General features: G+C 32.7%; 1 protein-coding gene across 1 annotated transcript in view; it reads left to right on the top strand.

Moving 5' to 3' along the window:
* ACTR3 (actin related protein 3) overlaps window positions 1-15,345 on the top strand; it is a 58,832-nt gene that overhangs the window by 20,504 nt on the left and 22,983 nt on the right. Inside the window, exons 2-6 of the mRNA XM_017652267.3 lie at window positions 343-398; window positions 4,232-4,356; window positions 8,012-8,122; window positions 11,319-11,414; window positions 12,735-12,842. Of these exons, the coding sequence (XP_017507756.1) occupies window positions 343-398; window positions 4,232-4,356; window positions 8,012-8,122; window positions 11,319-11,414; window positions 12,735-12,842 (496 nt within the window). The remainder of the gene's footprint in view (window positions 1-342; window positions 399-4,231; window positions 4,357-8,011; window positions 8,123-11,318; window positions 11,415-12,734; window positions 12,843-15,345) is intronic.

Genomic DNA, 15,345 nt, shown 5'->3' with positions numbered 1-15,345 from the left:
ATTTTTAACTAGTTCCTCATTTGATGGTTATTTAGGTTATTTCCAGTTTTGCTGTTATAAGCAAGATTGTAGCAAATGGCCTTGTTACATGTTATTTCACATATACCTGAAATCCCTTTAGGATCAATTTTTAGAAGTGAAATTTCTGGTTAAAAGCTCTGGGTGTCTATAATTTCTATGTAACTTTGTAAGTAGAGATGCTTAAATGAATTAAAACTGTGAAATGTTGTGTATTACTTACTTGTAATGGAATCTCACTTCATAACAAATGGAAATCTGAGAATTAAATTCATAATAGCTAAATTATTAGTGAAATTCTTACAAAATTCTTTTTGTTTGCAGGTACACAAAACTAGGATATGCTGGAAATACAGAACCACAGTTTATCATCCCTTCCTGTGAGTATTTATTTTAAGCCACAGTAAGCTGATTTAAAGATATTTTTCTTGATAATTGAAGTAAAAAAAATAATTGTTTCTGACACTGTAAAATTTAGTCCTTTAAAATCATGGCTTGCTAAGTTCTAAGTGTGGCCTCATTTCTGCACTTCTAACCATTGCTTACTTATGAGCCCATATTTTAAAATAACAGCATCTGATCTTTAGCGATGTTAACTAATATCTTCAGCTGTTTTCTAATGTCTTTTACCCATACTCAGCAGTGTTTTTGTTCTCTCCTATTTTTGTTAATTTTACCTGAACATCAACTTTCAGTAGTTTTAAAGAAACACTCTTCATGGTTTGTTAGTACTTTTCTTTGTTGGGTTGGTATGTATCTGGTCTTGATGGACCTATTTCTATATTTTCACTTTAAAACAGTTCACCTTTTGTACCTCTGATCCACTCGTCCAATTGCCAAATTAAGACTTTACGTATCAGATGATAGCCATTGTTTTGTGGTGCTGAATTTTAGACAGTTTATTTTAGGGAATGTCACTATTTTTTGCACATTAGTATTTTTGTGACTAGGTGTTTTTGTGTATTCTTACTAGTTTATGAAAATAAGGAAATGGAAAAATAAACACGAGAGTAGTGAAAGCAGCTTAAGTTTCAGAATCAGTGAAATTGAGAAGGCAGAAATTAGTAGTTTTATCAAAAACTACAGCTTTACTCTCAACTAGGCACTCACTGGACATGAACAGGTCAAATGTTTTGTCATTTGTAAAGCAAGAACAGAATTAATGTGTGAAATATGAAAAATATGCCAACAAAATTGTACCTAAAAGGGGAGATTTTATGTATTTTTTTTCACTCTGGAAACAAACCTGTTTGACTTTTACACTTCTAGTATACTTTTGGTGTATTTTTCTAGAAACTAATTATATAACAACTTAGGCTACTACCTAAATCTAATTCTTTAATAAATACCTAGAATGGATTTAGGTGATGCTGATGTAAGTGCTCATTCACATGAGTATAGTGGTCTTAGTGTGGTGGTACTGCTGACTTTTCCTTATGTTTTACTCATGCACATTTGTTTTTTACAGTGAAAGCAAGTTTGCTTTTGTTACTTTTTCCCCACATTTATATATCAATGTTTTACTAATTTGTTGCTTATTTAAGAATTTGATGACAGATATTGGCTCTGTTGCTGACTAATAAATAAATACTTTTGTGGACTAGTGCTTGACTTTAGTTATATTTGAATTTAATGTTAGGCCATTGTACCCAAAACTTGGTGGCTTAAAACAACAGAACCTTACAGTTCTGGAGGTTAGAAATCCAAAATCAGGGTGTTAGCAGGGCATGATCTTGCTGACGGATCTTAGGAAGAAACCTTCCTTGCGTCTTGGAGCATCTGGTGTTTGCTGACTGTCCTTGGCATTCCTTGGCTTGTATATGCAATATTCCAGTCACATGGTTTTTCATCTCCCTTTGTTTCCCTTCTGCGTGTGGCTGTCTGTGTCCAGATTTCCCCTTTTTATAAGGATACTAGGCATATTGGTTTAGAGCCCACCCTAATAATTTCATTTTAACTCTAAAGACCCTATTTCCAAATAAGGTCACATTCTGAGGTTACTGGGGGTTAGGACTTGAACATATCTTTTTATGGAGGGGGGCACAGTTCAACTCCTATAAAAATGCTGGTTTTCACAATGAGATCTCACCTCACACCAGTGAGGATCACCACCATCCAAAAGACAAACAAAAACAAATGTTGACGAGGTTGTGGAGAAAGGGGAACCCTTCTGCACTGCTGGTGGGAATGTAAATTAGTTCAACCATTGTGGAAAGCAGTATGGAGGTTCCTCAAAATGCTCAAAATAGAAATACCATTTGACCCAGGAACTCCACTTCTAGGAATTTACCCTAAGAAAGCAGCAGCCACGTTTTAAAAAGACAGATGCACCCCTGTGTTTATCATGGCACTATTTACAATAGCCAAGAAATGGAAGCAACCTAAGTGTCTGTCAGTAGATGAATGGATAAAGAAGATGTGGTACATATACACAATGGAATATTATTCAGCCATAAGAAGAAAACAAATCCTACCATTTGCTCCAACATGGATGGACCTAGAGGCTATTATGCTCAGTGAAATAAGCCAGGCAGAGAAAGACAAGTACCTAATGATTTCACTCATATGTGGAGTATAAGAACAAAGAAAAACTGAAGGTACAAACAGCAGCAGACTCACAGAACCCAAGAATGGACTAACAGTTACCAAAGGGAAAGGGACTGGGGAGGATGGGTGGGAAGGGAGGGATAAGGGTGGGGAAAAAGAAAGGGGGCATTATGATTAGCATGTATAATGTGGGGGGGGGGCATGGGGAGGGCTGTGTAACACAGAGAAGACAAGTAGTGATTCTATAGCATCTTACTATGCTGGACAGTGACTGTAATGGGGTATGTTGGGGGGACTTTGTGAAGGGGGGAGCCTAGTAAACATAATGTTCTTCATGTAATTGTAGATTAATGATACAAAAAAAAAAATGCTGGTTTTGAAATCTCAGTTTGTAATCTTTTATAAGGTATTATGTTGTGATTAAACGTGGTTTACCTAAGGAGATTACTGTTGTGTTAACTTTAGTCTTTGCAAAATTTGGTTTTGCTTATATTCTTAAAGTAGCTGTTAAGTCTGTTGGAGGCTCATGTAATCTTGATCTTTTGAACCTTAGGATCTCTGCCAAAATATAGGCAGTTTTAGTTTTCATTGTCTTTCAGATGAGAAGTTGCAGTGTGTGAAAAATTCATTTGCCTGCTACTGAAAGAAGGTTTTTGATTTTGAGTTTTTTTCACCTAGCTAGTTTAATGCTGTAGGTGCAGTGTTCATAATCAGCAGATACAGTCATTGCCTCTGATGAGCATGGGTATTTGATCTGGAAAGCCTGTGGATACAGTTTAAGGTTATTTTCATGTGTCTTTGTTTTCCAAGAAACTTAGAGTAAGCCATCTGGATGCCTGTGTACATTACAAATACATTTCTAGAAAATCTTTCTAACATTTAGAAGGAATAGACTGTGGATTAAGAATTTCTTTTAATAATTTCTACCCACTTTATTAAGGATACAGTTGTTATTAAGTGAAAGTGTAACAATTGAATGCCAGATCAACTTAAGTGTATGCAGATAATTATTTTGAATGAAGGACTGCTTAACTTGAAGGATTCAGGCATTTAAAACAATTAAGAAATATATAACAAGTTTTAGGTCTACAACTACATGCTGGATTTCTGAAATATTCAAGAGGGTTGTTGTGGATTTTACCTTAAGATTTAAAAATTCCTTTTGTAGATATGATTTAAGTTTAACAGAGCCCATGCCAGTGTTATATTTAAATTTCTAGTCCGTTATAATTAGTGCAAATAGGATGGGAATATGCAGAAGGCTTTAAGACATTTTTTTCCTTGAAGTTCTGTTTTCATTTGTTAATATTTTTCAATTTTTTCTTTGTCCATCAAGTATATATTGACTTGATGGTATTGTAATTTTATTCAAATAATAGATCTTACATAGTTAAAAAAATATATAACTGAAGCATTTCCACAGCAGTACTTCTTGTTTTTTTGGCTTTTTACATTTGAGGCCTTGTCTTTGGGTGGAAGTTGAGATTTCATTATATACTAAGTGAATTTTGTCATTGGTTTGCTATGATCTTTGTGCTTTAGTTTGACAACTGAAATATGCTTGTGCTTTATTTAATAACACTTTATAATGGAAAAGATACTGTTACAAATTGTCATGCTTGAAAATAATAAATTTTGACATGTATAAATAACTTTGATTTTAAAGGTATTGCTATTAAGGAGTCAGCAAAAGTGGGTGATCAAGCTCAAAGGAGGGTGATGAAAGGTGTTGATGACCTAGACTTCTTCATTGGTGATGAAGCAATAGAAAAACCTACATATGCAACAAAGGTATATTTTTATGATTTGTGTAAATGAATAACATTTTCTTTCAAAAAAGTAGTTTATTCAATGATTGTGCCATCTGGAATTTCAGTTACAGGTCTAATGCCCTCAACTTCTTGACAATGGATTTTCTTCTTCCCTGTGGGCTCTCCCAACCTTTCTTTAACTCTGCTTAGCTTTTTCCCCAAGAGGAAAAGTTTAGGCTATTCAAGTGAGCAGTATTTACTTTCCCATCCCTTGTAGGTCTCAGAACCGTCAATGTGATTGCCTTTCTTTTACCTCGGCTGTCACATCTAGAAACACTTCCCTTCTGTCCTTATGCAGACTCACACTCCTTTTTGAGACTCATGTCATCTGGAAGTGGTCCTTTCTCCCCTGCCTCTTTCTTTTTTCCTTTCTCATTCCTTTCCATTCTTCTTCCCTCCCTTTTTATTGAAGTATAATTTCTATACAGTAAAATAGATGTCTTAATTATGTAATTTAAAAAATTAAGACTATAGTCATAAACAAGATATAGAGCAAATCTTGAAGGAGGTAAGTATTTGTAGGTGAAATAATATCTGGGATTTACTTTAAAATAATCCAGTGGGCAGGGGCCAGGAATATAGATAAAGCAAGGTTTACCATAAGTTGATAACTGCTGAAGCTCTATGATGAATGAGAATTTGGGAGTTCATTTTATTCCTTTGTCTACTTTAATGCATGAAGGTTTCCAGGATGAAAGTTAAGTGAGTGTGTATGAGGTGATACACACCTGCAGTTTCCATTTTTTTCTATCCCACTGCCGTCACACCATGGTAATGACACTAAGATCTAACCTGTGGCCAAAATAGAAATCTTCAAAGATGATAAATATTGTCAGTGATCTGAAAGGTCAGAGTTCCTCTGCACTGATTCTGTTCTCAAACACATTTTTGGACTTCAGATGCTTCAAACAGACCAGCCAAAGTAACAAAACTTCTCTCAATCTTTATTCTTAACTTCTTTCCTCAGCCTTTTAGCTGTTGTTTTATTTTACTACTTCCTTTTAAAACTAAACTTCTTATTTAGTCTCAAATAATTTGTTAAGCTCTTTGTTAAATCCAGTTGTATGTAACAGTCTTCATCCTTCTTGATTTGTCTTTCATAGGATTACTCTGCTGGTCCTCTTCCTAATAGGACTATTCTTTTTTATTTGCTACCATTTTTTGTTTTTCTGTTGCCACTAGTTCCTTCTTCTTTGCCCAATACTCAAGTTTCAGTATTTCCCAGGTACTGTGTATTTTATTTCTTTATTAAAGACTTTGCCTGGATGATCTCAACAATTCTTTTGTCTACAACCACAACCTAAATCTCTGTTTCTAGTTTCTTGACCACATTTCCAGCTATCTACTGTCAGCTAACTGGCTTTCAAATTTAATATATTCCAAACAAAGTTCATTATATATGTACTCCAACCTTGCTTATTCCAAGACAAGAAAAAAAACACAACTTTTGTGTCTTGATTGATAGACCCTTTCCATCCTGACTTCAGAGGTAGAAACCTATTGATCTCTTTTGAGTATTTTCTCATTCTTCTTGACAGAAATTTTGAATCTGGCCTAACAATTCATACCACAGTTGGGACACTTATTCTCTCTTGGTTGGTTCTTTTAAGATTCATTTCAGCTTTCCCAGTGCTGCTGTAATAATCCTCCTAAAAATCAAAGCTGTTCTTATTCCCCTGTTTAGAAATTTCTCCTGATGCTCTGTTTCTTACAGGGTAAAACCCTAACATGAGGCAAATACAGTTTTTGAGAATCTGGTCCCCTCCATCTAGAACTGTTTATCTCTCTACATCCTTCTCCTAGTCCTTTGGCATACACATTAATCATTTATAACTGTATTGTTTGTATGTTATATAGTGTTTGTATATATATTTGTCTATTCTCTATTTACATGTCCCCCCACCCCATCCCAAGAAAACACAAAAAATGACAGGGTTGCTTCTTTAAGAAATCCAGCTTAGATATAACCTCCTTAGTCATGTAAGAGCCTCCCTATTTTCCCGTAGAAGCCAAGCTGATCATATTGTCCAGGTAAAATTTCTTTAAAAACTTAGGCTGTAATATTTGTGTCTATTTCTTTTCACTAGACTGAGCTTCTGTGGGCAGGATGTTCATGTCCTTAGCTTTTTTGCTAGTAATTCACAGTAGGTGCACAGTAATAGTTGACTTGGGAATGATTACGTAACACTTAGAACATTGAGATAGGTTTAGTAATGTTATAAAATGAATGATTCAGTAAGGTACATTTTTTTCCTTCCCTAATTCAAATTGAGAAGTTACTTTAACTATTAAGCCTTAAAAAGGTATCTAGAAGGCTAGGATGAGATGTGGGTGTTAGGGATTATGTATGAGAGCTTTAATTATTAAATAAATGACTACAGGATGTTTATTCATTCATGAATCTACTCAGCTTAGGTACTGATTGTATGCATGGGAATATATTTGTTTCCTTTTCTGTTTTATATGTGTATATACATGCATGTATATATATATTATGTGTATGTATATATATATATATGTTTTTTGACTAAATCTTCAATTTGCTTGCTTAAGGAATTCTTCGTTTTTTTGGAATATGAATCTTTTGTTAGTTTTATGTGTTGTGGGACTATATTTTATTGCAGACACAAACTTCTTGGCGCTCTTGGTGTCTCAGTAAGATTTTTTACAGTGCCACCTAGACCAGAGGAAAGACCTAACAGTTAGGTCTTAAGCAACTTAGTACCATTTGGGAAAAAAAAGACATTTATTTGAAATGAGAACATTTTTATTTCATTTTTAAATAATCACAGTTACTTTTAGGATGCATGTGCCTGTTAGGTACTTCATAGATTTTTACATCTGGAATTAGATTGCATGTTGCCTCTCTAACTTCTTACTTTTTTATGTTTTTTTCGTGGAGTTGCTTGGATTTATCATAGCATACAGCAACCCAGCTTCTCCAAGAAGTGATGCTATTGAAAGGAATATAGTAAAATCGAATGGTATCTGAACTGGCTTGAAGTAGTAGATGCAGTGTTGAACTGATTTTGAATATCACTCTGTTCATAGAAACACTAAAATTCTTTGGTGTCTTTGTGAATTTGCTGCAGTACTTAGTTTTAGAAGCATGGTTCTACAAAAATATGTACAAATTTTCATATTAAACTTGCTTGATTTATGGTTCTTGTTATATGCTTACCAATTGTGTTTTGTATATTAGGCACACAATAAACATTCATTTATTCATTTATAAATAAATAAAGTATTTCTCATGAAAGAGCTATTATATTAAAAATTAAGAAAGCTTATTAACTGTAATTTTCATAGGCTGAATTTTAATGGGTTAATTTTTGTATTATTATAAAATTTTCAGAGATCCAGAAAGAATGATAAACAATTCTTAACATTTGACATACTTGCATTACATTTAATTGAATCATCTGAAATATGTTTTAGAAATAATTTCATTTATCTCTGAATAGTTAAGTATGCATCTCCTAAGAATGACCTACAGTATTATTACTGTATCTTAGAAATGCTGTCCTGACATACTGTCCACTAGTGATCTAATATTCCATGGGGTTTTAAATATGGTAGTTTTATTATTTTGGTATGAATAAGATTAATTTGTGTTTTGTGTTTTGTCTTAATAGTGGCCAATCCGCCATGGTATAGTTGAAGATTGGGACTTGATGGAAAGGTTTATGGAGCAGGTGATCTTTAAATATTTAAGGGCAGAACCTGAAGATCATTATTTTCTTTTGGTAAGCACAAATGATAATTTCACTGAAGACATTTTTGAAGGAATTTAATAATGTGTTAACCAACATCTGTACTCACTAGGACGTATTTATTGTTTATTAAACATATGTCTGAAAGAGTTATTATAAAGCTCATCTTTAAGACTACCCTGTTCTGGGTTCCAGATAAGTAGTAATATGCTGAAGCACCAAAGTTCAGGCACTTAAGAAGTTCTTATTATAACTAATTTGTAATACTATGATAGGAACACTAAAGGGTCAGGAAAATGTTGGAAATGTGGCATTTTCTCTTTTTATAACTAGTCTGATTATTATTTCATTAGTAATTCTTGGTAACAAAAATACAATATAATTAAATTTTTAGACTTTGTTCTTATTTTTCCAAAGCAGTGCAGGTTCTGCTTAAAAAAAATCAAATGCTGTAAGATTTAAAACAAAAAAGTTGCATTTTCCTTCCTTCCCTGTCTGAACCTTAGATTTGTATTCCCAGAAGCAAATAGTTTAAATTTTTTAAAAGTTTTTCCTAATAGTTGTAAACTTAAATGTGTTTCTTCTATTTCTTCTTTGTTTTTCTTTTAGACACTACCTACTAAATTCCTAGTGGAAAGATGAGGAATACTTCTTTTCCTTTTATCTCCTTTCCCTTAACACAAAATGCCTCTTTTTTCCCTCCCCACAATATAGTTATAACTATTGGTTAAATCAATATTCTATATTTTATTATGATTTCTTAAATAAAGTTGAAAGAACTTTACAGTGAGCATCCACATACCCAAAACCTAGACCCAACAATTAATTTTTAACACTGTAATTGTTGTATGACATTTATTGGGTTATCCATCCATCACTCCACCTTATTTTTTTAATTTCTTCAGAATGAGTTTTAAATGGAATCATTTCACTCCTAAATACTTTAGGACACACATCAAGTAAAGTGCATTATTTGTTTGCAGTTTTTTTCTTTTACATAAATTTAACATGTTGTCAGGTACACAGATGTTAGCTCTACCATGTATGGGTTTTGACCAGGTGTTGGCATACTTTCTCTAAAGAACCTGATGACAAATACTTTTGGCTTTTGTGACAACCCTCTCTGTCACAGTTATTCAGCTCTGCAAGTGTAGCAGGAAAGCAGCCATAGACACATAAATGAATTGGGATGGCTGTGTTCTGATAAAATTGTACAAATGGTGGGCTGGATTTGGCATACAAGATGCATGGTGTAGTTTGCCCATCCCCTGGTTTTAAAGATGCATGCATCTGTGTAATCTAAACCCTAATCAAGATAGAGGACATTATTATCTGCCTGGATAGCTTTCTGATGTCCTTTCCTAGTTATTCCCTGCCTCTGCTCCCTAGAAGCAACCACTATTCTGAGTTTTTCCAGCACAGATTAGTTTTGCCTGTGTATAAGTTTCATATAAATGGAATCATGCAAGATTTGCCCTTTGACCAAAGACTTCTCTTTAGTATAATCTTGAGAGTCATACATGTTGCTGCATATACTAGTATTGGTTGCCTTTTTCTTTTCTTAGTCATACTCCATTTTATAAATATACCTCAGTATCCATTTTCCTGTTGATGATCACCCAGACTGTTTCATTTTTGACTACTGTGAATATTTGGGCTATTGTGAACATTTTTATACAAGTCATTTTGTGGGCATATGTTTTCATTTCTCTTGTGTAAATCCCTAGATACGAAATTGCTGTGTCAAAGTGTAGGTGCATGATTGGCTTTGTAGGGAAATTTTCAGAACTATTTCCAAGAGGCTGTACCTTTTTTTACACCCACCAACAGTGTGTTAGTGATCTGTTCGCTCTACATTCTAGCCAACATTTGGTGTGTCAGTCTTTTTAATTTTAGCCATTCTGGTGGGTGTGTAAGATTTTTCATTTTGCTTTTAATTTGCATTTTCCTGGTGACTAATGATGTTGAGTGCTTTTTCATGTGCTTATTAGCTATTTGTGTATTTTCTTTGTGAGGTCTTATGATGATATTTTATGTAGAACTTGGGTTTTTCTTGGAGTTTATAATTAAACTGCATTGATTTTTTTTACTTTGCCTGTATTATATGTATATATGTATACAATAATTTTGTATGTATTTATCATTAAATTATTTCCAAACTCTTGAACATAATTTCAAAACTTCTAAATAAGTTTAAGGAGATAAACAGATCAGGTAGTTTAGCTATTAAAGTACAAATTTAAAAAAAAATTTTATAATGTCTTTTAAAATTATAAAAGATTTAATTTGTAATGAATTCAAGTTTTATTAGTCTTTCCTTTTGTAATTTTTGCCCTTTAAAAAGGAATTGTTCCTTACCTTAAGGTCACACAATTCTTCTGTATTTGTAAGTTTAAAATTTTGCCTTTCAAGCTTAAGTATTTGACATAACAAAAAGAACTGTCAACTAAAACTCCTAAAAAATCACACACAGGTCTTACCGAAATTTCAAGCTTTAATAATTTAATTTAAGTAGTCATAAGGCACAGGCAAAACATGAACTTCAGGATTGTGAGTGCCATTTCCTGGGTCTTTTTTTTACCTCATTAGGATATGTTCTGGCCCAGATTTAACACACAGGTTTCTAAAAGGTTTATGTAGTCACACAAAACTGAAGAGAACTGTAAACATCCCCATTTTATACTCTTTAACAGTTACATAACATTTTCCAGAAAGCCATGCCATACATATATATAATCAAGACTTATTTATATAATTGTATACAGATCAGGATCTGTATACAGATCCTGTTAAATGAGGGTTCTACTAGCAAATACCATTGGTATGTTTGCTTGGATGTCTTGCCTGTTTACAAGGTGATTTGACTCGCTCTCTTCCCTTTCTCTCTCCCTCCGTCTCTTTCTCAGTGTTTAATCCTTTTGAGTGGTATGGCACAGAAATGTATATATTGTTGTAGTGTATTATAAATCCCTGTAATATTTATTGTACTTAATTTGTGTATATATATGTAAATTTTTCTATGTATATTTTTTATGCAAATAACTTTTTCACATGTGTAGATCTCTGAATTCTTTATAGTTTTTCTTTGGTCTGTATCTATCTTTGGTTTAATGACTTTCAAATGCAGTGTTTGAAATAAATTATTTCTCATTTAATAATTTAATAATTGTCTATAAAGTTACCAAAATGATCTGATGTTGTCTATTTAAAATGTTATTCAATTTAATAGACTGAACCTCCACTAAATACTCCAGAAAACAGGGAATATACTGCTGAAATAATGTTTGAGTCCTTCAATGTTCCTGGCTTGTACATTGCTGTGCAGGTAAGCAAATTCAAAGTCATGATCAGCTTAATTCCATTTTCATGTTAATTCACTCTTAAATTCACTTGAAATATATTAACTCTTAAAATACATTTTTTCATAACCATAAAGCATATCATAGTTCTCTACTGAATTTATAATTTAAAAAATCATATAGGTAATGAAATTTATTTAGTCAGCAAGAGATAAATGTTGAAGTAAGCTTATGCTTTTTGGAAAAATCAAGGTCTTTCATAGAAATACGGAAATATACTATAGCAAAAACTTGAAATTATAGTATTTGTTGTATCCTTTCTTCATATTTTTTTTGACTGAACCTATTACTGGGTATATTTTGCCACCCTTTCCTTGTTGCCCTCCCTATCATGAGTATCATAAATCCCTGTGATTCTTTATTGCACCGAATTTGTATATATTTATATCTGTATGGAACAGCTTCTCTCCTACCTATTAAGATCGGAGCTGATGACCTCTTGTTTTTTAATTCCATAGCAAATGTACACCTGGCATTATCACAGTGCTTAATAAGTATATAAACTAATGAATAGTTTTGTTAACCCACAATGTTTATGTCATCCTGTATTAAAATAGGATGGCCTAGATATTTTTCTAGGTTTCTTTTATCTATTATATTACACATAGGTAAAATAAAGCTAGTTTAGCTGTTTTTAATCATTAGTCATATATCTTACTTTATATAATATGAAATTTAGTTTTTAAAAATTAGCTGTGTTGATTTATTTTCTAAGCTTTTTTTCAGAAAAAGAATTGTACTTTTTTGATTATGCCAAAATTTTTCACAGAAAAATATTTCACCAACTTTGTTTCTGAATTAAATTACAGTATTTGGAAGTGTGTAGTAGCTTTTTCTGTGGTTAAATAATTTGTTACATATTCTTCAATGCATGTTGCTCTTAGAAAATTAAGAGCTACTTTTGTAAGAGTGACACTCGTTTGCAACCATCTCTGTATTGAATAATTCGGGTGACTGGGTGCTTGTGTGCTTCTTTCTCTACCTTACTTTCCCTTACTTTGTACTTTGTAATAGGGTAGCCCTTATGCACATAGTTCAGGTTTTGGCAGTCTTAATACTGTACTTTCTCATGTTAGTCATCCAAGTTTTTTGGCTTTAGGAGAAAAATGGCCCTCACTGTAATATGAAAAGTTTATAAATATGTCTTAAAACATGGGATGTGAACAGTTTTATTGCATAATATAGTTTTGTGTATTTTCTTATCAAAGATACACATTTAAAGTTGAATAAAGTACTCCATCCAGTAAATATTTTTTTCTACTAATTCTTACTTCTTTTTGTTCAAGGCTGTTCTTGCCTTAGCTGCATCCTGGACCTCAAGACAAGTAGGAGAACGGACATTGACTGGTACGGTAATAGACAGTGGAGACGGTGTCACTCATGTCATTCCTGTGGTAAGGATATTTTAAAATTGTTGAAGAGGACATTAAATAACACATTTGGCAAAGCTGAATTATATGAATTAATATTACTTTTTAAAAACTTAAAATATTACACTTTAAATATTTGTTGTAATTGGCCCCTTTGTTCAGCTGTAGCTATAGTTTGCTCAAATAGCTATTAAAATTTTATAAACAAATTATCCACAATCTTCCTTTTGCTGTAGGTTTTTGTTGCAATTATAAAGTAATTACAAAATTATTAGAAATAGTTTTCTAATTAATAACTAGGAAATGATGAATTGGAATATCTGAAATGGAGGTATATAATGCTCTTCTTTTCTTAAATGTGGAATTCTGTTTTCCAGTTTGGATGTATCTGTGTGTGTGTGTCAGCTGGTTGCTAGTGTCTCTTACAAATTAACAGATTTCAGACTGATGCATTGGTTAAGTAGTACTTGTAAGCACATGACCATTGATGACTTTTGGGGAATTAGTTCTTTGAGTAAAAAGCTTAAGTTATGATTGTGCTTTATGGTTTGGATTTAGTAAATCATATTAAGAAAAATGCATCAGAAAGGATTTTCTTCCAAGGCCTTGTGCCAAGCACAAAGCTTCTGATTCTTGATGACAAAATAGGTTTTTTACTGTGCCTAGTAAATTCAGATTGATACTGGAATTCATGCTAATTATTATTAGATGAGTATATACAGAAAGGCTTACCTTTTAAAATAATTTTTATATTATGTTGAGTTTCATGTAAGGAATGAAATAATTTTGAATTTTATTTCTTCAGTATTATCATTCCTATTTTTAATGTGTCAGACAACCTCTGTTGAGGATTGTATCCTCAGGGTGACTGCTTTTGGATTAGATGTCATAATCCACCCTCCTGACGTCATAAGGATTTGATTATTAACTGCCCTTTTTAAAATACAGCTTTCTTAGGACAAAATCCACACAGCATACAATTTACCCATTTAGACTTTACAATTCAGTGTTTTGTTTTTTTTTAATATGTTCACAGAGAGCATCCATCACCACAGTCATTTTTAGAACATTTTTATGACTCTAAAAAGAAATCCTGTACTCTAACAGGTACTCTTCCCTTGATTACATTAGGCCCACTAATGGGCAACCATTAATTAGTGGCAACTACTAATCTACTTCCTGTCTCTCTAGATTGCCTGCTCTGGTCATGTCTTAAAAATGGAATCATGCATCTGTGGCCTTTTGTGACTGGCTTCTTTGGTGTAGCCAAATGTTTTCAAGAGTATCCATGTTGTAGCATGTATAGTACTTCATTTATTATTATTGCTAAATAATACTTCATTGTATGGCTAAATCATGTTTTAGTTCACCATTAGAGGATATTTTATCTTAGAAATTAGGATGTATACAAAATTTAATGGCTTTTTATAGTTGGCAACATATTTTTCTTAGTGTTGCATAAAGATTCTTAAGATTTTCATTTGAAAGTCTCATTTAAACCTCAGAATCTATGACATAGAGTATATTATCCTTTGAGGACTTTGGCTTACTTATTTATAAAATACAAATAGGTGAGTTGCCTAGGATCATCAAGTAATAGATTGTGGGTCTAGGATTTGAATTGGTTCTGCCTGACTCCAGTCTTTTCTTAACATTTATACAACTAAGCAGTAATTAGAGTTAGTATCTTGACAATTAATATTAGAATAGGTAATTTGCAAATAGAAGTTATCAACATGAAAAAGAATGAATTTTGGTTACGATATTAAGAATTGGGCATTCCTGTTCCTGGTTTGTTTTTCTTTGTTTTCCTGCTCTCTTTTGAATTAATGGAGTATTTTTTAAATAATTTTATTTTATGTTCTTTATGACGTATTAGGAGTAGTATTTGAAAACTTCTTTGTTATGTCATTTGTTTTTTAGTGGTTGTTGCTCTAGCGTTTATAGTAAACATTTAACTTATTACAGTCAAACTACTAACAGTATTCTGTTTCATAAGAACTGTACAACACTGTACTTCTAGCCTATACTGTCATTGTCATTCATTTTACTTCTACAAATTATAAACTCAATGTATACACTCTTCATTTGTTTTAAGTATTAGTTTTGCTAGGGATGCCGTAATAGAGTACCACAATACTGAGTGTCTTAACAGTAGAAAATTAATTTTTTCACAGATATGGAGGCTATAAAGTCTGACATTAAGGTGTTTGTTGGCAGGGTTGATTTTTTTGTGACACCTCTTTCTTTGGCTTGTAGATGGCCTTATTCTCCATGTGTTTTCAGATGGTCTTCCTCTGTGTTGGCACCTTAATTGCCTCCTCTTTTAAGAACATTAGTCATATCAAAATAGGACCTATTCTAATCACCTTGTTTTAACTTAATTACCTCTGTAAAAACCCTGTCTTCAAATACAGTCACATTCTGAGCTATTGAGAGTCAGCACCTTAGTGTAATAAGTTTGGGAAGGGTAGGCACAAGTCAGCCCATAACAAACAGTTATTTTTATTCCTTTTTGAAGGTCCAG

This window comes from Manis javanica, chromosome 7 (genome assembly GCF_040802235.1).
Source record: "Manis javanica isolate MJ-LG chromosome 7, MJ_LKY, whole genome shotgun sequence".
Lineage (NCBI taxonomy): Eukaryota > Metazoa > Chordata > Mammalia > Pholidota > Manidae > Manis > Manis javanica.
Note: the sequence above shows the minus strand (reverse complement) of the source record. Positions and strands in the feature narration are given on the sequence as shown.